The sequence below is a fragment of the Equus caballus genome, chromosome 4 (assembly GCF_041296265.1).
Source record: "Equus caballus isolate H_3958 breed thoroughbred chromosome 4, TB-T2T, whole genome shotgun sequence".
Lineage (NCBI taxonomy): Eukaryota > Metazoa > Chordata > Mammalia > Perissodactyla > Equidae > Equus > Equus caballus.
Window position 1 is genome coordinate 56,828,867 of NC_091687.1, and position 27,042 is coordinate 56,855,908.

At 37.4% G+C, this 27,042-nt stretch overlaps 1 protein-coding gene across 1 annotated transcript in view; it reads left to right on the forward strand.

The window, feature by feature from the left end:
• The first annotated feature begins 668 nt into the window (after positions 1-668).
• ABCB5 (ATP binding cassette subfamily B member 5) overlaps positions 669-27,042 on the forward strand; it is a 142,530-nt gene continuing 116,156 nt past the window's right edge. The window contains exons 1-5 of the mRNA XM_023639344.2: positions 669-1,851; positions 7,847-7,970; positions 21,748-21,934; positions 23,010-23,076; positions 25,233-25,290. Coding sequence (XP_023495112.1) covers positions 23,024-23,076; positions 25,233-25,290 — 111 coding nt within the window. The 5' untranslated portion in view covers positions 669-1,851; positions 7,847-7,970; positions 21,748-21,934; positions 23,010-23,023. The remainder of the gene's footprint in view (positions 1,852-7,846; positions 7,971-21,747; positions 21,935-23,009; positions 23,077-25,232; positions 25,291-27,042) is intronic.

Consider the following 27,042-nt stretch of genomic DNA (forward strand, 5'->3'; position numbering starts at 1 on the left):
TTCGGTCATCACTGCACAAAATGCTTGTTGTGTTCTCTTGGCCACACCGCAAACAACACATTCATGAACCGTCTGCAACAAAGACTGAGCTAAAAATTGTGTCCAAAGGCTTGAATTTCATTCTTGCAACTGAAAGACCATTTCAAGCCATTTGTTCCAGACTGCCATGATGGCTTTATTTCTCTAGGCAATAATCTATATGCCTTGACCAAGAAGCCCTAATGACTGTGCAGAGTGATTTCAGGAAGGGTCTTATGGTTTGTAGAAATGTTCTCAGAATGGCTTGAATGCTTTTGGCTTCATCTCACAAACTGGGTGCAGCAATCATAGCTCCATGCCATTTATGTGTAACAGTGCAACTGGAAGACCCTGTTGTTTCCATATCCTACAAGGGCCCAGAGTGCAAGTGGCTCAGTATTGCACGTGAACAGTTCCTGTTCTCCGGCACCTCGGAATGAAGCTCTAATCAGAGCGCTCCTATCTTAAAGAAGTTAACTCTGAATTTTCAGCTTCTTAACACCTCACCCCACCACACCCAGCCACCCACGGGATCATCAGAAACACAGAGTAGAGAAGCAATGACGTTTACAATCTCCCATAGTGATGAGAGAAGAAATAACCGTGAGCAAACGCAGGCATGGGCCCTGTTACCAAGGAATTTACATTTTAGTCGGAGGAACAGAAACTAATCAAATAGTCACACACATATGAGATATAATTGAGAAAGAAAATGCTATGACAGAAAAGCACCTAGGAGAGCATATTATAAGGAACCTGACTACGCGTGGGGAAGGCTTCTCTGAGGCCCTGACGGTGGGGCGGGGGCTGAAGACCGAGTCTCAGCTAACAGGCGGCGCAGTCCGGGCTGAGAAGGGGAAGGGGACGGAGGGAGTCCAGGCAGAGAGAACAAAATGAGCAGGGCCTCACAGCACGGAGCAGGGTGAGCTCAAGGAGTGAGATGTTTGCAAGTGTGGGACTGGGTGACACTGGGGGACATCTGTCCTAAGGACGAGGAGAAGCCATGAACCAGCTGGGAGCCTCTAGATCCTGAAGTTCAGTCCAGTCAGGCTCACAGAATTTCCGCCCAGGGAAACGGAGTGAGAGCCGCGCCTTCGTTTTCCTGTCGACCCTGCTCGCCTTCTGCCAGAGCCTGGCAGTCGGACACCAGCGCGGTTAGCGACGCACGTTCCCCTCACCTGCACCTCCTCTCCGGCTCCTTCCATCCCCCGCACCGCGGTGGAGGAGTCCGCCTCGCCCAGGCCCGGGGCCGCGGCGGCGGTGGCGGGAAAGCGGCCGCCGGAAGCGAGCGGCCGCCGGCAGGAGGACCCGGATCTTGACGCCCACGCGGCTGAGGAGCCAGGCTCCCGTGGTCACCACAAGGCCCCGGCCGTGGACCTCCGGCACCGGCAGGTCGTCTTCCTCTTCGGTTTCTGCGTCATCTTGGTCCTTGGCAGCAAGCACCTTTGTGGCTTCTCTGCCTGACGACAGATGCTGGCGTGGGCTGGCCGGAAGCTGACAGGCTGGAGAAACGCCGAGAGGCCGGTGGCCTCGCGACCGTGGACTCCAGCTGCTTCGACCCGGCGACATCAGCGGCTGGACAGGGATGCGGACTGCCCCGTGCCAAGTGGGACCCAGGAGGAGCCCCCTTCGCCACCCCTGGGCGCCATCCTGCGCTCTCCTCAGGGCACCTCGTTGAAGGCCTAGAAGTCTGAAAGGTCTTTTTTCTTCAGCCTTTCAGAACTTTATTAGGTGGCGTTTGGGCAAAAGAGAAAACCCCTGAAACAGCCGCTCAGCTGTTCCGACGACTGGAAGAGAGAAGCAGCCTTTGTTGGCTGACGTTCTCTCACTGAGGTGAAAGCATGAGCTTTGACTTGTTTTTAAGGGAAACAAACTGGCTGAACATCTCGAGTACAAATTCAGGTTATTTTAAAAACGGCCAACCAGAGGAAAGCAGGTCTTTGGGGCAGAATCAGAGCAGAAGCAGAAGCCCCTGCTCTATCTGAAGGCAAACAGGAGCCAGTTCTCTGTTGAGTGCGGGGGTGGGGGTGGGGGTGTCTCTGCGGTCTCCAGATCGAGATTTGATGGGGAGGGAACATGAAAAATGACGAAAGGACCAGGATACAGGAATTACACAGGGAAGAAAGCTCAGATGATGGTTTACAAGAGAGCGAGATAAGTACCTGACCCCAGTACCCAATCAGTTCATCTTCCTACAGTGGCATTCTTTTAGAGGCAAATTTAGAAGGGAGGGTGAGTTCCAAGGCTCCTCTTTGTCATTTCTGCTCCTATACTATGTGTGTCCTACGCAGCCTGCTCCCACTCTTCCCCAAATGAATCTTCCACTTCATCTGAACTCTGTATTTATTTCCACCTCCATGCTTGTGCTCGTGTCATTCCTCCTCCCTGGAATGATCCTGCTCTCTTCCTACCCTGGCCGTCGCTTAGTCATCCTTTAGAACACCACCTGAGTCCCACATCTGTGGAAGCTTCCCCGTCCACTCCAGTTTACATTTACATCTCTCTCTCAGATCTTATAGCCCGTGTTACCTCTACCCTTCGTATTTGCAACTAGTCACAAATGAATGCACACACTTGGGATATTTGGTTACTATTCACATAGGTTTGTCTTGTCTCTTCCAAGGAAAACACAAGTTCCTTGTCAGGAGTCATGTATTTAATCTCTTGATTAACATTAGAGTTCTCTTGAGTGGGCAATTCCATTTCATAGCCAACACTGCCATCTAGTGGTGGCAAAGTTGCATGGCTTCTTCTGACTTTTTACTAGCTGGACAAGGCGTTTATAAAGGGAATGTTATAGATTATTTAATGAACCCAAATTATTCCAATTACACTTGCTCATGAAGGGATTTCAAATGCTTATTTTTGTGCTCTGCCGTCCCAGTGCCTTCCCCACCCTCCTGTGGTCCAGAGACCCGCAAACTGCTGGTAGGGGGTCCCTGCATGAGCTCTTGCAAACCACAGCTTCCCTTTCCCGTAGGAAGATCACCAGAAGCTTTCATGGTGATTGTGTGATTTTTAATTCTCTGCTTCCTGTTAAGATAGAGTTTTATGTTCGTAAATATTTATTTTGGAAATAAAATATGTAATTTAGGAAGAAATTTGAGATGATAAATATGATACCCAGAGTAGAAACTCATTTCAAAGCCAAATGGGAGAAAAGCATTGTGGTACAGAGGAACGCCCGTGGACTTCAGCTTCTGACAGACTTGGGATCAAATGCCAGGTCATCTCATTAAAGTCACGTGGTAGTTATGACAGACTAACAAATCCGGGATTCAACTTTCTCATCCCAAACAATGAAGATGACATATGCCTTGCCAGGCTGCTTTGGGGAGGATTAAATAGAATCATGTACCATAACATTCTGGCCCATAGATAATAAACAGTAGCTATTATTATTGTTTACATTTTACTAAAACTGGTTGTCATCATGTTTCCAACTTAATATTTTAGAAAACCAAAATCCTGTTTTTTAAATTTGGGAATATCAACAACTAACTTTGATTCTGAATAAAATTACTTCATCTCTCTTGGTTTCAGATGCTTAAGCTGTAGAATAATGAGTTTGGGTAAACTACGTTAAATCTCTGAAAATAAAATAGGAACTCTAATCTACCACAGACATCAAAATTTGATTAGTAATAAAGGGTTTAGACGAACTAGACCAGACTGAAATTATCTTTATAAAGACAACTTGAAAAATGACCTCTTTAACTCAAGTTATAAATTGTGAAGATAACCTGGATTTGTGGAGGGAGAAAAAAGTGCTAGGAATAAATACATAAACAAATTTGTCACAAGAAAATACTGTGAAGTACTGATTTGCGTGGCCCCCCTGTGGTCAGAATGAGAATCATAATCACCTTTTCAAAATGTGTCTTTTAGAAAAAGTCTGAGTCTTCTAACTTTTATCTGAACCCTAAGATAAAGCGAGAACTTGTTTCAGAAGTTTACATTTTTTTGCTTATTATTTGGAACTTTGCAAACTTTTTTCTATATAAGGAATGTTATATATGGTGGTTTATTTCCCAGTCGATCCCGCAAATTAATGTCTCATTTAGGCCTTGACTATATAACCCCACAAGTAGTACAAGCCCCAGCAGCAACCATTGTCAGTGATGTTTCTTTGGGAATGTCAAAGAACAATAGAATTTCTGGGCTGGAAGAAATTGAATGGCATTCTGGTAAAGTTCTGACCAATGGTCTCCAAACCTGGCCACACATCTCAGAACCAAGGGAGCTTTTAGGAAATGCATACTTCTGGGCCTTATGCCAGAGATTCTGATTCAGGTAGAACTGAGATACAGTTCTAGATTTTGTATTTTAAAAGCTCCTCAGGAGAAGTAAAAGTAGCTAGGGAATCCCTGAGCTATAGGATCCTTTTTAGCAACAAAATTCTGCACCTATATTCAATAACTTCCCCTTTTTTGCAGGCAGGGGGGATTTGTCTTATATTGTTTATATAACTTTGTTTGAAACTTTATTATTTTTTCTCAATCTAATATAAATAGAGTTGGCTTATTTTAACCAGAGAAGAATAACAGGTACTGATTTGCTCATAAGAAAGTCATAATGAAAGTTTCCTTAGCTGGACAAAGAGTTGGGTGACAGAAAAGTAAAGAGGAAAAATGCTTAAAGTGACCATGTAGCACTAAGGGCAGAAAATAACAGTGATGAAGGCATCCATTCATTCTGTGATCGCAGGCTCTGGCTTAACATGTAATATTTCTTTGAAGCCTCAGGATAGCCTTATGAAGGAGGAAATATTATACATATCTTAATCTGGGTGCCAGAAAAGTTAAGTCACACAGAAATGGTAAAGCAAGATTCACACTCATCTCTCTAACTTTAAGGCACAGGATCTCAGAGATGTCAGTGTCTGATGTGCCTTCCAGGAAATTCCACCAGAGGCCACAAATAAAGGAGGGGAAGTGGATAGTAACTAGAGGGTCAAGGAAGCAGTATTTTATACTTTGTAACACCTCCCAGGTGGCAACATTTCAGTGGTCTGCCCTCATTGTTGTGCCCCAGCTGCCTCTGCCCCACCTGCAGACCTCCCTTTCTGCAGTTGTCACTGTGAAGGCAACACTCTTATTAATGACCGCAAATGTTGCCACTCTGTATCATTTACTGTGTGCTGTCACAGCTATCTCATTTACTATCCTCAAAAAACAGTATTCAACAAAGGCAGAAGCCAAGATTAAAGTGACTTGTCTAAAGCAGGGTTTCCAAACCTAAGTATTGTTGGACTGGATTATTTTTGTTGCAGGGCTGTGTCCTGTGCATTGCCCAATGTTTAGCAACATTCGTGGATACTAGCCATTAGATGCACCACCTCTCCCAACTGTAACCACCAAAAATGTCTCCAGACATTGTCAAATGTCCTCTGGGGGACAAAAGCACCCCTAGTTCAGAACCACTGGCCTAAAGTGATGCAGCGAACAGGTAGAAGATACTCTCTGACCCATAGCTTCTGGCTACAAATGAATGCAAGTTCCATTGCATCCCTGAAGCCTCCCTGGAATCATGAAATTTTGGAACCCAAAGCTTTTAGTGATGTCCAGGAAATTATTTTGCTGATGAGCAAGCCAAAGCACAGAGAAGTGACGTGACTATCACAATTTTATGTCTGAAAGCCATTTGAAAATAATTTTTAGCATTCCTAAGAGACTTGTGAAGAGTCACCTTACTGATATGCCTCATACGCTGAGGGCACCTCTTGTCCTGTAGCCACATCTGTTAGCCGTCGTATCTCTCACAAGAGAGTGCTTCTGTCATACCAGTCTTTGGATCATGAATCTCCTTCACCCTCCACTGCAAACTCTCCACAGGGTCTAGCAGTGCTGACTGAGTTATCAAATTACAACAGTGAGTTAATGGCATTGATTCCTGTGGATGATCTTCCTTAAATCAAGGCTTGTAGACACAAGGGTGTTATAACAATGGAGAAGCCAAGTTCATTCGCAGAGAGAGAAAATTTCACTGGAACAGCAGACTCGTCCAAGAGATGTTGTCAGGTCCCCCACTGTCATTGCCTGGCTCACAGAATGCCTATGGCTGAAGCTTATCTAGCCTCTCCCTTTCCCCATAATCATTTTTGTCCCTTTGATAAGATCAAGGAAAGGATTTGTTCTTATCATTTTAACGTCCAATTAGCCTTTACCAGACTTGGAGCAACTTGAAGGCAAAGACTGTCCTTGGTTTATTCTCTGCTACGTCCTCAGTAACTAACACAAACTAGGTGGCCAATAAATAGTTATTAGACAACTTAAAAAGAAAAATCAGGGCTTCCTGATTTCATGATCCCAGTGTCCACCAAGCAATTTGCTTCTCTGGTCAACTTTCAAAATTCTGCCTCTTTGTCCTTACCCGGGAGAACCTACAGGAGTGATCATCCTCATCTGGTGAGCACCTTGGGGTTTCCAAGCACGAGTGCTCTGGCCTACCAGAGTTCCACATCTTCAGGTAGGTGAGACTTGGAAAAGACAATTCTAATCCTTGAGTCTGTCTGTACCTGAAGCCAGCAAACCCCTAAGACTTTGTTTTCTGATTAAGCTATTTGGCATTGGATTTGTCACTTGTAACCTAAAGAGTCCTAACTAATACACTCCCCTCAGGGATATTCAACTGTGTTGTTGTTGGTTTTTAATGCATAAAATTGGAAACATAAACCAGGTGGGTAACCTTGTTCAGACTACCAGTGCTGAAACAACTCATGCTATACCACTGCTACCCTTCATGTTGAGGCCTTTCAGTCACCCTCCTAAGTTTCTGTGGTACTAGAAGCCAGACTTCCAAGGAACATAAGATCTATCATAAGTGTTCCAGGAAGGTAAAAGGAAAACCACCTTTCTGACTGGATGGGGACATTTGGAAAATGGGGGAATGCTGTGCTCAAAGGCCTCCTTCTATGCTTTCTCTGACTCCTCCTTCCTGTCCCTTTTGTCTACATTCTGATCCCTTCTACTCCACAGCTGGGCCCTTTACCCAGTTCCACTTTTTTCAGAGGTTCTTTGGACAGCTTTAGCTCTGTGTGGGAGAGGTTTCCTTTCATCCAGAAACCAATGGAATCTTAGCTCACCCCTTGCCTCCGTGCCCATGGTGGCAACTGTTGAGATGCGCACTTCCTCAGGTTTACAGCTTTCTCAGGTCTCCTCTGTCCTTAACTCGTGATGTTCAAGTCTTTGCTGTTCCAAGGAAAAAACTAATTATTACTTCTGTTTGGCCACACAGAATTTCAGAACAGATGAACCTGGATGCCAAATGTTGCTATAGAATTTAATGTTTTTCGTGCTTTAAATGAAAAATGTCATTATAATAGTTATGGTATTAGGAGTGTAAAGCTATTGTTTTAAAAAGTGCCCTTTAACTCCTTGAGAAATGATAGAACATTAACACATTACCTCAGAATGGTGCTGGTATATAGGAAACCACCCACCCACACATGCTTTATAGCAATAGCACAAGAACTTCCTCTGTATTAATCATGTATTTATTTTCTGTATTTTTCTGATGCTTTGACATCTTAGGGCCTTGCTGACCCTGGAGGGTCTGCCCTTCCTAGGATTAGCTAATTCCTAGAGTTGGCAAATATCTGGAGTGCTCCTTTCACATGTAAACAGAGTGAAATCTGAGGCCATACCCTCAACCATCTGCTTTATTAAGCTATCACATGCTGAGCAAGCCACTATCTCCCTGCTTTAATCACCCCAAGGTCAGGTACCAGACAACTAGAAACAGCCCCTACACCCCAGAGTCCACTGAAATTATTCAAACTAACCAATTCTGAGTCTGCTTATCCTGCTTTTCCTTGCTTTTCCCACAGAAACCACAAAAAGGGCTCTTGCACATAGTTTCCCCTACTTCCTGGCCAACCCTGGCGCCTCCCCATGTGGCCTTGCATGGAGTGGCACTGCATGGAGTGGCATGCCTACTGTTTCCAGGGATCTGTGAGTATAAACTTCTTCCTTCATGACAGTCATTTCCATGTCTGTGTGTCTTACCGCAACTGATTAAACAAATCCTGGGTACCTTTTAAAACACTCCCCAATCCTACTAACTATTTACCAAGATAGCTTCTGTTAGTAAATATGTTATTAATCTTTTTTGACAATATTCATAGGTTTCCTTGAGAAACATTTTTCTTTTTAAGTAAGACTTCAAGAGAGAGGAAAATTCAACTCCACTGAGGCTATTTTGGAATGAATCACTTCTGTGTTCTTTAATAAAAACTTAGTAATGATCAAAGTCCATTAAGTTGAATTAGTGGTCTACAAAAGTCTCTATAATCTGTTTTTGATATCAATAATATACTGCGAGTCATCTAAGGAAAAGTAATTTTTCCTTTTGTGAATGAGAAATGATTTCAGAAACCTTTATAAAGCTCAAAGGGAAAGTCTTTGCTTCTAACAACTTGCCCAATGGTTCATTTAGATTCAGTGGTTTAATCTTGTAATTTATTTACAGAAGGAGCTATTAACAAGCAAGTGGCCCCCACATGTGACTAGCTGGAGCTTCTTTGCCTGATGGAAATTAATCTTGTGGCCAATTATACCTTTTCTTTTAATTGATGTTTAAATGAGAATGGAGTTGATGGCCTGTTGGTGGACAAAATACATTTATGAATGCCTGGCTGCCTGGCTGGGAGATTTTACACATGCGAGCTACATTAGTGTACTCTTTTGTAATTTATATTATGAAATAAAAACATTATTGTCCCAGAGAAGTTATTTTTCCTCCATTTAGAAGAAGAACTTTAAAAATTCTGTAAATAAAAACAACCAGGGATAGAGCCAGAGTGCCCATTACTTTATGCAATGTATCTCAAACTCTAATTTGAATAAAATCACTTGTAGAGCTTGTTAAAAATGTGTGTTCATGGACCACATTCAAAAGTCTGAGGAGAGGCTCAAGAATCTGCATTTTTATCAAGCACTCTATCCTGACACGGGATTCCAAGAATCACAATTTAATAAACACAGAGAAACCACTGGCCTGCTTTACCTGCTTCTCAAGACTCAGTGTTGAGCCATGTGTGCAGTCAGCTGTCATGTTTTGGGTCCTAAAGTATCTCCCAGTAGCAGCTTCTCTCTAAACATTGGGCCGATAATGTAAATTTCATGCATATATTATGTAAACATTCATAGATAGAGCTATAGATCTAGATATCTAGATATAGATATATTGTTAATATCCCCTCATTAGGGATCCAGGCATAAAAAGGAAATAACTCCAGCTCAGTTACTTATTGACTGTCCAAGTCAGGGCAAGTTAAACACTCTGAGTCTCAGTCTCCTCATCTTTAAAATGGGATTACAATGCTGCTTCACAGAATTATGGTGAGGATTAAGGGAGCAGTTGTATATAATACATTTATTCCAGTATCTAGCAAAGAGTAAGCATAGAAGTGGAGGCAGTACAACCCATTGATGCCTTACATTTGTAAAGAAATTGCTATATAGTTTCCAGAGCTCTGTCATGCACATCATTTCATTATATCCTCTCACTGTGCATGTGAGGTAGAGGGTAGAAGATACTGTTCCAATTTACAAATGATATTCAGTCTGAGTCTGTCCCCATGAGCATTTGATCACAGTGAAAAACAAATGATTCTCAAAGCAGCTGAGAAGGTAAGAGTTTCTTTTGCCTTTTGAAGCCAAGGAAATAGTGTGCGCCAGAATGCTTCTGTAAACTTTGGAGCTCATAATAAGTTTCAAATTTGTAGAAAGGCACAGTGATTAAGAGCGTAGGTTTGAGTAGACAAATTTGGCTCTGCCACTTTAATAGTTTTATTAGCTTGAAAATGTTATTTAACTCTTCTAAGCCTCAATTGCCTCTTGTAAAAGTAGGAGTAATAAAGCAATGATTAAATAAGACTATTTGCATAATAATAATATCTAATAATTGTCTTAAGCTTCTATGAAATATTTTTCACAGTGCATAGCAGAGTAATGCTCAGAATAGTCCTAATATATAAGAAACCACTCAACCAAACATGCTACAAGTACTACTAGTATATGGGAGCTGTTATTAGGTTTCCTAACTTAAAGAGTAAAGCAATAAATTTTTTCCTAATGTGAAGAGATAGCTAATGGACAAATGATTAGTCACCATTATAATCACTTACATTATTAGGAAACAGAGTAAACATGAAGGAACTGTGTAGCTAGGCCCAGATCACAAAATGACACCATGGCAGGCTCAGATTTCTGCCCTGTGTAAGACCTTGTCTCTTCTCCAGAGATCACTACGGTCCTTTCATTTCACTCAAAAGAAAGACTTTCACTTGGGGAATTTCCTTGTAGAGTTACATGTTTTTATCCCGGATGCTCTTGGGTCTGGAAAATTACTTTGTATTCTTATATTTAATAGTCTGAGATTCTGTTAAAGATGGAATTTTTGCTGAGTTAAAGGCCCACGCAGTTCTTACAGGTTCCAATTTGGAACCAACCCTAAATCTTTTGTGGCTTTAAGTTAGTCTTGGCAGAACACTTCCAGAGTGGGAGGATTTTTAATGGGTTTCTTTAAAGAATCACTTTAAAGTGTTCGTTTAGGCTCAAACCAAAGTAAACTGACCACATTATTCCCATGGATTTTTATAGGGACAAGGGTTAGAATTCAGGGGAAATGTGGTAAGCAAGCCTACTGAGAATTTGGTTGATACTGTGGTCCGTAAAACAAAAGCAAGACTATGGTGTCACTAAAAGAAACTTTCTCACAAAGACTTTTTCTTTTAACTTTCTACTATATTATGCTCCCATAATATTAGAGGTGTTTTGAATACACTCATATATATATATGAATATACGTGAATATGTGTATACACTTTGTACCATTGCCAGAGGATAAGTGATAAAATTGATATTTTGCTGAATATCAAATCATAAAATGAACTTCCAGTATAAAAGAATAACTCTTAAGATTTTTATTGAAAATGGTCGTGAAAATTTAAAAGTCTAACATGACAGTGAAGAACCATAATTTTCCAAACACTGTCAGCTGCTAATAGCTCCTATAGTCGCTACACAGGATATCTGTCTTACTAAATAGACACTTATCTGAGATAAGTGAAAGACAAAGATATTTTCCTATGTTAACTTTTCCTCTTCTCCATAGTTTTAATATCCTTTATTATGTCTGAAAATTGTGTATCATTTTGGAGCTTTTCATCCTCAGGAATATTTGAGGTGGCAAACTGATATTCTACTCTTAATTCTTCCTCATAAATTGTGAAGAATTCCAAATGGGACTTTTCTTGAGGGAACTCATGGCTCAAATATATTTTAAAAGTTAAAAATTAAATATATCTTATAATAGTGATGTTGTTTAGTATTATGATGAATGTTAGTATCTAATAATTCTATAAAGATTAAAAGAAAAAATGCCATTTTATTTCTGTTGTACTCTATCTTTCAAGTCATGTAGTAATTTTAATAACCTTCTTAAATCTATCTAGCTAAAGTAACTTCTCTTCTTTTAATTCTTAAATTTCTTATTTTGATAACTATTTTATCTTTTTTATTGAGATATAGTTGACATAACATTGTGTAAGTTTAAGGTATCAACATGTTGATGTGATACATGTATATATCACAATATAATTACACTGTAGCATTAGCTAACATCTCCGTCGCATCACATAATTATAATTTTATTTTGTGCTGAGAACATTTAAGATATAGTCTATTGGCAACTTTGAAGTATATAATACAGTATTGTTGAATATAACCACAGTGCTGTCCATTAGAACTGATGCATCTTCCACCTTCAAGTTTGTACCACAACATCTCCTCAATTCTCCCACTTCCTAGCCCCTGGAAACAACCATTGTACTCTCTATTTCTATGAGTTTAGCTTTTTCAGATTCTGCATATAAGTGAGATCATAAGGTATTTGTCTTTCTCAGTCTGATTTATCTCACTTGGCATAATGCCTTCAGGGTGCTTCCGTGTTGTCACAAATGGCAGTATTCCTTCTTTTTCATGGCTGACTATTATTCCATTGTATACATATACCAGGAAGACTGGTGTCATTGAGTTTTAGACACTGTGCTTAGTGCTGTACAATAAGGATTAAATTGCTTACCCAAAGTTATATGTGTGGTAAGTGGGGAATCTAGAATTTGAGTCTAGGCAGTTTGACTCTGGAAATGTGCTTTCCAATATAATAGCCACTAGGCACATGTGGCTATATAAATTTAAATCTATTAAATTATATAAAACTAGAAATTCAGTTCCCTCACTAGCCACATTGCAAGTGCTCAATATGCCTAGTGGCTTCTATATTGGAGAGTACAGAGAATATCTTCATTTTTGCAGAAAGTTCTATTGGACAGCACTGCTCTAGAAACAAAACTCCTGACTCTATACTACAACACTCTGCCTGTGCTTTTATGTAACATTGTCAGATTATTCAAGCAAATTTATTCTCAAAATTTTACTTATTTCTTCTGTGCAGATGACCATTACAAGTATATCTCTAGCTTGGCAATTTTTCTAATTATCAGTGCCCCATTTTCATCTGTATGCCAGATATGTTCACTTGGACACTGTAATATCAACCCAAATTTTCATTTTTAAACTGATTGTCACCTTTTCCCCAAAACCAATTCCCTCTCCTGACTTCCCCATTTCCATCTTTGCTACTCTTTTGTTTCCAATTTCTGGAATTTAGTCATTGAACTTTTATTTTTTATTCCTTCTTTCATGTCCTCTGAATCTATATCTTGTCAACCTTCCCCTAAAAACATCTCCCAAATATAACTTTCTTACTGCTATCAAAGTAGACCATAATGGATCTACCTGAATCTTGTCTTTCCCCAAGTCCTTCCAGTCTACTCTTGACATCAGGCTATAAAAATTATAATATAAATGTATAATATAAATATAGTATATATTATACATATATATCTAATATAAATATATACAAATTACAATAATTGCCCTAAAAAATTGGCCCAGTGCCTTCTACAATGTTATCTACCTTATCTCTTTCTCTATTTCTGCATGAACTATCTGTTCTAACTAGACTAGTCTCATTCTTCTGTTGTGGGATAATTCGTCTTTGCATTCCTGAAATTATGTTCTTGTTCCTCCTCCACACATCTCCACTTATTGAAATCTTAACCATCCTCCAAGGGCTAACCTCAGGGCCCTCCTCATCTAAACCATTTTAGGTCATAATGTTCTTTTTAGATGCTAGAATAGTCACTGTATGTACTATTCATCACAAAACTTCCTGTCTTATTGAGTGTTATTAGTCAGAGTTCTCGGGAGAAACAGAACTAATAGAATTTATCCTATTGGTTTTATCTATGTATATCTGTATATATATCTATATCTATATATTAGAGAGAGATTGATTTTAAAAAATTGGCTCACATGAATGTGGTGGCTGGCAAGTCCAAAATCCTCAGGGCAGGCTAGAAAGCTGAAAATTCTGGCAAGAAGTTGATGTCCTGAGTCAGAAGGCAGTTTGAAAGCAGAATTCTTTTCTCTTCAGAGGACCTCAGTCTTTTCTCTTAAGGCTTTAACTGATTGGATGAGGCCCACCTACATTAAGGATAATCTGCTTTACTCAAAATCTACTGGTTTAAAGGTTAATCACATCTAAAATATACCTTCTCAACAACATTTAGACTGGTGTTTAATGAAACAAGTGGGTGCTATTGCCTATCCAAATTGATATGTAAAATTAACCATCACATCAGATATATAATACTTTTAGAGCTCTTAAATATAATTCGCAACTCTTCAATCCAGCTCGACGTGTGGAAGGAAGAAAGGAGCAGCATTTGAGGAAATACAGTAAGCCAAATATAACTATTGGAGGATATGAAAACAATTGGAGCTTGTGAAGAATATAAAACACTCCTCCATTTCAGAAGGAGTAGCTTTCTGAAGAAGAAAGAAACAAAATATTTTTGGGTGAAATTTGTCCATATGCAACAATGGTCTTCCTCTTCTAGTTTATTGTTTTTTGGAGCTTCCATAAAATTCGTATCTTCCTTCATCTAGTCAAAAATCCCATGCTTTCCATCCAAACAGTCTATCTTAGCTGTGCATCAGATTATTCTTACCAAGCAAGTCTGAATATTAAGTGCCACTCAGAAATTTCTTCCCACAGTGGTATTTTGTCATATGAATTCCCATCTTGGCACATGAACCCAGATATGTTTTTCTTTTAAGGCAAGAGCCCTTGTAAACAAAATATTTCTTTCTACATTTACATTTCTTTGTATCCTATATAATGTTTGCTATGATAACCTCTACATAGGTATCAACCAGTAAGGATTGGTAACATTTGACTGACAGATTTTACTTAGGCCAAGTAAGATATTCAGAGTTCTGTCTTCAAATCCCCTTCTTATTGTTGGATATCACTAGCTGATTATCTCAACAGTATCTCACACTTGACATGTTTCAAACCAAATTTATCTTCCTTTCAAAACAGTGGGAGATACAGAGGAACAAGGAGGCAGCCATCATAGCCAACCTGTATCTTCTCATATAATGATGACCTCCTCACTGTCCCATGATTTTCTGTCATCTTATGCCCCTTTGTCTCAATGTACTTTTCCTCTTCACCACATAAATCATAATCTCTGTGCCTAGAATATTCTTCTCGATCTTTATATGGTAACCCCCTCCTTGTAATTCAGCTTTCACCTTTAACTTATCTTCTAGAAGAGGCTTTCCCTGACTAGACAGTATAACTACCACTTTACCCTTCATCACATTGCCCTGTTTCAGTTCTATGCCTAAAACTTAGCACTATCTCATTTTTTTATGTATGCCTTTTGTTAAAACCATGACTCTTCTGGGGCCAGCCTGGTGACGCAGAGGTTAAGTGCGCACGTTCTGCTTCGGCGGCCTGGGGTTTACCGGTTCAGATCCCGGGTGTGGACATGGCACTGCTTGGCAAGCCGTGCTGTGGTAGGCGTTCCCACATATAAAGTAGAGGAAGATGGGCAAAGATGTTAGCTCAGGGCCAGTCTTCCTCAGCAAAAAGAGGAAGATTGGCAGCAGATGTTAGCTCAGGGCTAATCTTCTTTAAAAAAAAAAATGACTTTCCCTACAGGAGAGTAGCAGAGCAAGCTCCATGTACAGCAGAGACTGCAGAGACTTCTAGGCTATTCAATGCTTAGATCAATACTTGGCAGAATGTACATTTACAGAATGGAGAGATTTTAAAAAAATCATCTTTTGGGCTTGTTAAAAGTGTAGATTTCTTAGCACATTACCTTAGCTTGTCATTCAGTATATAGTGGGTAAGGCTTAGGAATCTGTTTTTTTAACATGCACCCTGGGAGATTCTGATGCCAGAGGTCCTTTGATCATACTTTAAAACCATGTCATAGACACTAGATAAGAACAATGTTGTTAGCATTGCACTGTATTTTGAACTTTCTTTTTATATTCTTGAATCTAGCAGAGAGAAAGGTAAAACTTCCTCTAGATAAATAATGCCTTCTATTTGCCAAGGTTTTGTGCTAGATGCTATGGAGCTGTGCTTCTCAAAATTTGATATTGCATACAAGCCACCTGGAAAATTTTGTTAGAATGCGGATTCAATTCAGTAATTCCAGGGTGAGATCCAAAATTCTGCATTTCTAGAATGTATTTTTTTAAAAAAATGACCCAGTACAGCCACTATAGAAAACAGTATGTAGGCCCCTCAAAAAGTTAAAAATAAAAATACCATATGATATAGCAATTCCACTTCTAGATATATATCCAAAGGAAATGAAATCCCTATCTAGAAGAGAGATCTGCACCCCCATGTTCATTGCAGCATTATTTACAGTAGCCAATACATAGAAATAACCTAAGTGTTCATCGATGGATGAATGGATAAAGAAAATGTGGTATATATATATACAATGGAATGTTATTCAGTCATAAAAAAGAAGGAAACCCTGACATTTGAAGCAATATGGATGAACCTTGAGGGCATTATGCTAAGTAAAATAAGTCAGACAAAGAAAGACAAATACCATATGATCTCACTTATTTGTGGAATCTTAAAAAGCTTGAACTCATAGAAACAGAGAACAGATTGGTGGTTTCTAGGAGCAAAGAGTGGGGAGTGGGAGAAATGGGTGAAGGTGGTCAAAGGATGCAAGCTTCCATTTATAAAATGAATAAGTTCTGGAGATGTGATGTGCAGCATGGTGACTGTAGTTAACAATACTATACTATATATTTGAAAGTTGCTTAGAGAGTAGATTTTAAAAGTTATCACCACACACACATACACAAAATGTAACTATGGGAGGTGATGAATGTGTTAACTAACCTTATTGTTCTAATCATTTTGCAATATATATATTTATAAATCATTACATTTTATACCTTAAACTTACACAATATGTCATTTATATTGCAATAAAGCTGGAAAAATTGCAACAATGTGGATGGACCTTGAGGGTATGGTGTTAAGTGAAATAAACCATACAGAATGAAAATACTGCGTGATTTCACTCATATGTGGAAGATAACAAGTACATGGATAAAGAGAACAGATTAGTGGTTACCAGAGGGGAAGGGCATTGGGGAGTGGGTGAAAGGGATAAAGGGGCACATATGTATGGTGATGGATAAAAATTAGACTACTGTGGGTGAGCATGATGAGTGTATTCAGAAAAAAAAAGAATGAAAACAAACAAAAAACAACAAGAAAATAAAAAAGAATCATTTTAATTAGTGTTCCTTTGGCGGATGGTGAAATAGAATATTCTTCTTGTATTTCTAGAGTTCTTCTTTGGGATATTCCATTTTAATGCCTTTTGCTCATTTTGTATATTGCCATTTTTTTTACAGTTCTACATTAAGCACATTTTCCAACTGAATATTGTATATGCTTCAAATATTTCCCCCAATTTGTGATAACCCTTTAATTCTGCTGAAGATGTTTTTGCATAAAACAATTTTTGTATTTTAACAAATCAAATATATCAGTCTTTACCTCTAAGAAAAAAGCTGGGAAAAGCTCCCATGATCCAACTATATGCTGTTTATAAGCGATTCAGTTGAAATCTAAAGACATAAGCAAGTTTCAAGTGAAAGGATGGAAAAAGAGATTCCATGCAAATAGTAATCAAAAGAGAGCTGGGAAGGTTATAGTAATATCAGACAAAGTAGAATTCAAGTCAAAACTTTTACAAGAGACAAACCAGACATTGATTAATTTACCAAGAAGTTATAACAATTAAAAACATGTGCACCAAACATCAGAACTTTAAATATATGATGCAAGTATTGACAGAATTGTAGGGAGAAATAGTTCTGCAATAATAGTTGGAGACTTGAATAACCCACTTTCAATAATGGGGCAGAACGAACAAATAGAAGATCAAAAAGGAAACAGAGGACTTGATCAACACTACATACCAATTGGACCTAACAGACATACAGAACACTCCACCCAACAACAGCAGAATATATATATTTCTCAAGTTCATATAGAATATTCTGCAGGAAAGACCATATGTTAAACCACAAAATGACTCAATAAATTTTTAAAGATTGACATTATACAAATTATCTTTTCCAATCCCAAATGAATGAAATTAGAAATCAACAACAGAAGGAAAATTTGAGAAACCACAGACCGGTGGAAATTAAACAACACACTCTTAAAGAACCAGTGGATCAAAGAATAATCACAAAGGAAATTGGAAAATATCCTAAAACAAATGAAAACACAATATACCAAAACTTACAGGATTCAGTAAAAGCAGTGCTAAGAGGGAAATTTATAGCTATAAATACTTACATTAAAAGAGAAAGATATCAAATCAACACCTATGGAGCTAGAAAAAGAACCAAACTAAACCCAAAGTTAGCAGAAGGAAGGAAATAATAAATATTAGAACAGAAATAAATGAAATAGAGACTATGAAAACAATAGAGAACATCAATGGAACAAACAGTTGGCTCCTTGAAAAGATCACCAAAATTGACAAATCTTTAGCTAGATTGACAATGAGGAAAATAAGACTCAAATCGCTAAAATCAGAAGTGAAAGAGGAGACATTATTGCCAATTTTATGGAAATAAAAAGAAAAAGGAGTATAACTAAATACTATCAACAATTATAGCCAACAAACTATATAGCCTAGATGAAGTGGAAGTATATCTAGGAGCACACAATCTACCAAGACTGAGTCACGAAGAAATAGAAAATCTGAATACATCTATAACTAGTAAGGAGATTGAATTAGTAATCAAAAACCTCCCAATAAAGAAAAACCCTAGACCAGATGACCTCACTGGTGAATTCTGCCAAACATTTAAAGTACAATTAACACCAATCTTTCCAAACTCTTTGAAAATATTGAAGAAGAGGTAACACTTCATAACTCATACTGTAAGTCTAGTATTACCATGATACTGAAGCCAGATGAAGACATTACAAGAAAAAAACTACAGACCAATATTCCTTATGAATATTTATGCACAATTCCTCAACAAAATACTAGCAACCAAACTCAACAGCATATTAAAGGGATTATGCATCTTGATCAAATGGGATTTATTGCAAAATTGTGAGGATGTATAGACATATGCAAAGCAATCAACTTATTAGACCACATTAATAGAATGAAGAAAAAAATCTGTGATCATCTTGATTGATTCAGAAAAAGCATATGACAAAATTCAACACCTTTTCATGATAAAAACACTCAACAAACTAGGAATAGAAGGAAAGTTCCTCAACAAATAAAGGCTATCTATAAAAAACCCACAGCTAACATCATACTCAATGGTGAAAGACTGAAAACTTTTCTCCTAAGATCAGGAACAAGACTAGGATACTCACTTTCACCACTTCTATTCAACATAGTACTGGAAGTTCTAGCCAGACCAATTAGGCAAGAAAAAAAATGAAAGGCACCCAAATTGGAAAAGAATAATTAAAATTATCTCTGTTCACAGGCAAGATCTTATATGTAGAGAACCCAAATCTCTCTCTCACACACACAACTATCAGAGCTAATAAATGAATTCAGCAAAGTTGCAGGATACAAAATCAACATGCAAAAATCGGTTGCTTTTTATTATTCATGGTAGCCAAGATGTGGAAACAACCTAAGTGTTCATTGACAGATAAATATATAAAGGAAATGTGGTATATATATGTATACAATGGAATGTTATTCAACTTTAAAAAAAAAAGAAATTCTACCATTTGTGGCAGCATGGATGAACCTGGAGGACATTATGCTAAGTGAAATAAGCTAGGCACAGAAAGACAAATATCACATGATCTGACTTATATGTGGAATCTAAAAAAAAAAATCAGTTGCCTTTCTATACACTAACAATGATCAGGAAAGAAAATTAATAAAACATTTCCATTTGCAGTTGCATCAAAATACTTAGGAATAAACTTGGCCAAGGTGGTGGAAGACTTACACACTGAAAACTACAAAAAATTGCTGAAAGAAATGAAAGAAGATACAAATAAATGGAAAGACATTCTATATTCATGGACTAAAAGACAATATTGTTAAGATGACAATATTACCAAAAGTGACCTACAGATTCAATGTGATTCTTATCAAAATTCCAATGACATTTTTTGCATACATAGAAAAATCCATCCTAAAATTCATATGGAATCTCAAGCAACCCAAATAGTCAAATTGATCTTGAAAAAGAAGAAATTTCGAAGACTCACACATCCTGATTTTAGAATATATTACAAAGCTACATTGATCAAAACAGTGTGGTATTGGCATAAAGACAGACATATTGACCAATCGAATAGAATAATGAACCCAGAAATAAACCCTCACGTATATTTTTAAATGATATTCAACAAGGATGCCAAGATGATTCAACGGAGAAAGGACAGTCTTTTCAATGAATAGTGCTGGCAAAACTGAATATCCACATATAAAAGAATGAAGTTAGACCCTTTATCTTATACCGTGTAAAAAAATAACTCAAAATGGGTAAAAAACACATAAATGTAAGTGCTAAAACTATCAAACTTTTAGAAGAAAACATAGGGAGAAGGCTATGACACTGGATTTGGCAATGATTTCTTGGCTATGACACCAAAAGCCCAGACAACAGAAGAAAAAATAGATAAATTTGACTTCATCAAAATTTAAATCTTTTGTGCATCAAAAGACACTATGAAGAGACTAAAAAAAATACAGAATGGGAGAGAATATTTGCAAATCCTATATCTGATGAAGATTTAATATCTAGAATATATAAGGAACTCCTACAACTCAACAATGACAACAAAAAATTTTCAAATGGACAACTGACTTGAATAGACATTTCTGCAAAGATGTCAAATAGCTAATACACACATTAAAAGATGCCCAGTATCACTGGTCATTAGGTAAATGCAAATCAAAACCACAATGAAATATCACTTCATACCTATTAGGATTGCTATTATCGATAAACCAGAAAATATCAAGTGTTGGTGAGGATATGGAGAAATTGGAACCCTTGTGAATTGCTAGTTGGAATGTAAATAGTACAGCTGTTGTGAAAAACAGTATGGCAGTTCCTCAGGAAGTTAAATGAAGAATTGCCAAATGTTCCAACATTTCCACTTCTGGGTATATACCCAAAAGAATTGAAAGGAATAACTCAAAGAGATACTTGTACACTAATGTTCATAGCAGCATTGTTCACAATCACCGAAAGGTGAAAACAGCCCAAATGTCCATCAACAGGTGAATGGATGAACAAAATGTGTTATATGCACACACACACACACACACACACACACATACACACACACTGTGGAATAGTATTAGCCTTAAAAAGGGAGGAAAATTCTGACACATGTTACAACATGGACGAACCTTGAAAACATGGTAAGAGAAATAAGCCTGACACAAAAGGAGAAATATTTTATGATTCCACTTATCTGACATACCTAAAATAGGCAAATTCATAAGGACGGAAAGTAGAATAGAGGCTACCAGGGACTGGGGGAAGGAGGGAATGAGAGATTATTGTTTAATGGGTACACAGTTTCAGTTTGGGATGAAGAAAAAATTCTGTACTGGTGATTGGTTGCACAACATAGTGTATGTAGTTAATGCCACTGAATTGTACACTTAAACATAGTTAAAATGTTAAATTTTATGTTATGTATGTTTTACCACAATTTTTTAAAAAATTTTTAAATTCTGCAAGGTCCCAGGTGTTGTTGATGCTGCTAGTCATGGGACCACACTGAGTAGCAAGGCTATATTATAGAGTAAAAAATGAGGCATGTTAAGTTCCTCAGGACAAGGGAACATATCTTTTTATTTTTATAAACTAGTAGCTGACACATCATATAAGCTCAATATTTTTTTCAATGAATTCATGAAGGAATAGATAAAGAAATATAATCTATAGGGTAGCCAGGAATTGTAATATAAGGTTGCATGTGTCAATGAATATAATGCAGATGCGAGCAAAGCACAAAAAGAAATCAGAGAAGGAAGTGATTATTTTCAGGCAGCAACAATGAGGTAATTGAATGAATACCTTGCATATTATATTAGTCAATGAATATTTGTTGTGTCAATGTACCATTGCCTTATTAAAGAGACATTTATTTTATTTATTATAATTACTAATTCAGCTAACTAAAAAATATTATGAGACTAAACAATAGAAAACTGGGTACATAGACACTACGGGTCTTTAAAAAGAGTGTTTATTTGGCTCAATGAATTTCTTTGCTCACCTTGCTATCCAGGTGCAGTATGACATGAAGAACATTGTGTGCTTTACCTGGAAATTCACCATTGTGGTAATCAGATATTACAGCGTCATCAGAAAATAAGCATATCAAAGCACAGTTATGAAAGTGCAGTTCGTTATTTGTTGAGGAGAGAAACCATACATGATTTTGGTGTAAGTGAACAGATCATGCACTTATCAAGGTAAGTTTCAATTGCTTTGGTTTCTTTTTATGAATTTATGAGTTTTATTGTATAATGGTTAATTTCTATAAAATACAAATGATTAATAGAGTCTATTTTATTTATTACTTTTCTTACACATATGTTAAATAACTGGAGATGGTGTAACATCAGTATAGCCATTGTAAAGATTTCCTCTATGAAATTATGACTGTTGATTTCTAAAAAAGGAAAAATATGCCAGTGCATTTGTATCATGCCTTCCTTCTCAGGTACTAAAATCATTTCTGATCCGTTGGGACTTGTTCCTTCATGCAGAAGCTTACTATTTGAAAGTGTGTAGGTTTTTTCACATGCTTAGTTAATTAGCAATTCCACTCTAGAGGTTAAATCTATATTCTTTATAACTATCTCAATAATAGATAATGTGTTATATGAGATTGAGTCAAAAACATCTCTATACATTTGCAATAAAATAATAATTTATGTACATAATTGTGATCTTAAGAAAAGCTATGATCCTGAAGTATCATCCAAAGGAAGAATATATTATGCTTAATAAAATTTTAATGATATGTGTGTTTTCAAAATATTCTAATTTTTTGATAACTTAATTCATATGTGGTAGAAGCCCTACCTTGTTTATATTTGGTGAACTAGAAAACCCTATCCCCTCAAACTGCTGGCTAACAGAAACTGCTGCATCAGTTTTTTACAGAGCAAACTAAGCATGAAATAATTTAAAGATTTTTCATCAATAACAATGAAATCAGTGGCAGAGTGGGAATAAAATCTAGTGTCCTGAAAAAACATGCATTGTCCATGGAATCTGGCTTTCCTTCTTTTACTCTATTTCTAAAAGATTCATTGGCTTCAAATCTAAGCCCAGAATGAAGCAAAGAAGTTATAAATTCATGATAAAATCTGAATAGATGAGCTACCTAACTGGAAACTTCAGTTGGGGGAGGGGTTGAGGAGACAGGGTGAAACTCAGCAGCATGCTTTTTCAGAAGCTGTTAGGGATGTAAAGAATGCTTTATATCAACTAAGTGATAAAATTTCACATAGTCAAATGTTTGTTAATATTTTATTTCAGAAGAATTAAATAAGATGGCTAATTCTGAAAGAACTGATGAGATGCAAGAAAATTATCAGAGAAATGGGTAAGCTTTGCCAAAATTCTACAGAAAGTGTTCTGCAACTTCAAATATACCTTATTCTGTTCACAGCTGTGGCAATAATGTTTACAATGTTTTTCAAAAAATAGCAGTGCTTTTTGCATTTTGCTGGACTTCAACATAATCAGAATTTCAATTGGCTTAGTAGTAATTTCAGGAACTGTAATAGCTACAGGATTTATTAATTTAGTACTTCAGATATTTACTCTTCTGAATTTCTTGTGGTTTATCAGTATATAAAGGAAAAAATGCCTGAATATTTTCAGCTCTCTGTGAATCCTTCATTCCATGTGGCACATTTAATACAAGAAAATATTGGATTCTGATTATTTTTCACTAGATAAATAGGTGTCTGTGTGTATATGTATATTATAAAACTTCCTACACCTATGATTCATTAGTTTAGAGATTTAAAATAGAAATGGTTTGAAAGCTTTTATTTCTACTTTTACTATAATAATTGTGTTACATTTCTGTGTATAAACTGTAAAACTGGAGAGGACCCCTCTAGATCACTGGCTCATTAACGCAGGGCCACAAATAGCCAGAAAGGGAGCTGCCTCCATTACTGCTCATGTGCTCTTTTCTACTTTTAACTCTGGTAGAAAAGAGACTTTTGAAAGACTACCTGAGCCCGCCTTCAAAGGCTTTTCATGAAGGTCAGTGAGAGACAGAAATGTTTTCCTGAGACAGAATTTATCAAAAGAAGAAGTTTATGGGGTCTTAATCTTTAAAATTCACATTTGGCTTAGGGGAAGGGGTTGTAGAGCTTTACAGTCTTAAAGCACTTTTTGTTGTCTGTGAATCATCTCAGAGCAAATTGACCTAGTAAGTAAATCATTAACTTCAGGTAGAATAAAAGTAAGTGACTTGTCATTTATCAAAGCTAACTGAACAATGTATTATAAAGCTGGAAAGAAGAATCAGAAGTTTGTCCTTCTGTGACGTCTTTTTTAGAAAACTTAATCTGATCCCCACCATTCTTCCTTTAATATTTCAGAATTGGGTGTGTGTGTGTGTGTGTAGTTGATAGATTACAGATTTCCCTGAAATCAGTGGATAAAATTTACAGTTTTCATCTGGACCTTCTTGAAATGTCAACTAAGAAATGAAATTTTTAATGGGGGACAAAATTCCCAGTACCATTGTTTAATGTGTACTTACTAGAACTCCTTTCATTTAAAGCTCACTGTTGCTCTTGGACAATTTGTTACAAAGGGTTTAAAAGTCTAATCCACCACCTCACACCCATTAAGATGGCTACTATTGAAAAAATAGTCAAAATAAAACAGAAAATAACAAGTGTTGGTGAGGATGTGGAGAAACTGGAACCCTTGTGCATAGGAGGTGGGAATGTAAAATGGTACAGTTGCTAATAGAAAACAGTATGGTGATTCCTCAAGAAATTAAAAATAGAATTACCACAGAATCCAGCAATTCCACTCTTGGTTGTATATCCAAAAGAATTGAAAGCAAAGACTTGAAAAAATACTTGTATATCCCCATTCATAGCAGCATTATTCACAATAGCCATAAAGTGGAAGCAACCCAAGTGTCCATTGATTCGTGAATGGATAAACAAAATGTGGGATATATACACAATGGAAAAGTATTCAGCCTTAAAAAGGAGGACAATTTTGACATATGCTACAACATGGATGAACCTTGAAAACGTTATGCTAAGTGAAATAAGCCTATTAGAAAAAGACAAACTACTATATTATTCTACTAATGTAAGGTACCTAGAGTAGTCAGATTCCTAGAGACAGAAAGTATAATGATGGTTGCCAGAGGCTAGATGGAGGAGGGAGTGGGGAGTTATTGTGAACTGTACATTTAGAAATAGTTAAGATGGTAAATTCTATTATGTTTTTTTACCACGATAAAAAAAATTCTACTCCAAATGTTTGTCTTCAGTCGTTACCCTAAGTAATGTAGAGATAGCCAGTAACAACTTACTTTCCCAGTGATGATACCAAAAATCTTTGTACTATCTATCATTAAGTTTGCTTTTAAAATTTCAGTGTGGATATAAATTTGTTACCAAGGGTGAAATTTGACACTTCAAAACAATTTTAATTGGAAAATGTTGCAAGTTATATTCACATTGTAACCTTTCCATTTTAAACATTTATTTTCAGGAAACTGCAAGAACAACTGCTCAAAGTAAGAAAGCAAGTTGTTGGACCTATTGAGATAGTAAGTCAAATCAGTTAAAAGTATGTGTTTATACGAGAAAATTTTAGAGAATTGTCAGTAGTGCATAGAATGATTGTGTTTGTTTGATAGTTTACATCTATTTGGGTAAAAAGGGGAATTAAAAAACATTCATCATCAAGGGTGATGTCAGCATCATGGCAGAATGAGCTCTTCCCTTAGACTCTCCCCACTGAGATGCAACAAAAAGGACATTCATAAACCAAAGAGGACATTCACACAACACAAAAGATGTTTCAGAGACCCATGCAGCCATATGTCTGAAGGTGGAGGTGCTGGACCCTGGGGAGGAAGTGAAAGGAGGAAAGGCAATCTCCTCTCCCTCCCCCAATGCCAGCAACACAGGGTGCAGGACCACATACAGGTCTGAGAGGAGAGGGGGAAGGTGCGGCATTCCATGGGAAGACCTTCACTTTCCGAGTTCCCACACAGCCTTTGGGAAAGCCCCACACAGAAGTGGCTAAACTGTTCTGGGGATGTCTTCATCAAGCCAGAATACCAGGAGAGCAGATAGTGAGGGCAGAGTGAGAATGCCCCTGGGATTGCACAGATGAAAGAAAGTGCCTCTTCCCCAACCCAGCACTCCAGCTCAGCCAGTCAGCCAGAGAACCCAGGCATAGGTTAGAAAAGGAACAGCTGTCAGCAAGCGAGCCACGAATTGTGATGGGCTCAGAATACACAGTTCTTGACCCCCACCCAGTGGCAGCAGGTGGAAGCTGTGACCAAATACTATCACTATGCAGAGGCACAAGTCCACGCCATTAAACAGCATGAAGAAATATATTAGTACTCCAGACCAGAACGAAAATGACAATCACCCAGAAATAAATCCTGAAGGCACAGAAATTTATAATCTAAACAATAGAGAATTCAAAATATCTGTCATGAAAAACTCAATGAGTTGCAAGAAAGTACAGATAGTTCAATGAAATCAGGAGCAAAATTAATGAACAGAGGGAATTCTTCACAAAAGAGATTGAAACTATAAAGAAAAAGCAATCAGAATGTTGGAGATGAAAAACACAATGGATGAGATAAAGAAAAATCTGAACTCCCTAAATAACAGAGCTGATGTTATGGAGGAGAGAATTAGCAGTCTGGAGGGTAGAAATATAGAAATGCTTCAGATGGAAGAGGAGAGAGAACTAAGACTAAAAAGAAATGAAGAAATTCTCTGAGAAATATCTGACTCAATTAGGAAATGCAATATAAGGATTATAAGTATTCCAGAGGGAGAAGAGAAGGAGAATGGTGCAGAAAGCTTGTTCAAAGAAATAATAGCTGAGAACTTCCCAAACCTGGAGAAGGAGCTGGAAATACAAGTGAAAAACACTAATAGAACCTCTAATTATATCAATATAAAAAGACCTTCTCCAAGGCATATAGTAGTAAAACTGGCAAAAGTCAGTGACCAAGAGAAAATATTAAGGGCAGCAAAGCAGAAAAAAATAACTTACAAAGGAATCCCTATGAGGCTTTCAGCAGATTTCTCAGCAGAAACCTTACAGGCTAGGAGAGAGAGGAATGATATATTCAAAATTCTGAAAGACAAAAACTTTCAACCAAGAATACTCTATCCAGGGAAAATATCCTTCAGATGTGGAGAAATAAAACTTTCCCAGATAAACAGACACTAAGGGAGGTCATTACCACAAGACCTCCACTACAAGAAATGCTTAAGAAGGCTCTCATACCTGAAAAAAAGGGGGAGTTACAAAGCCTTGAGCAAGGAGA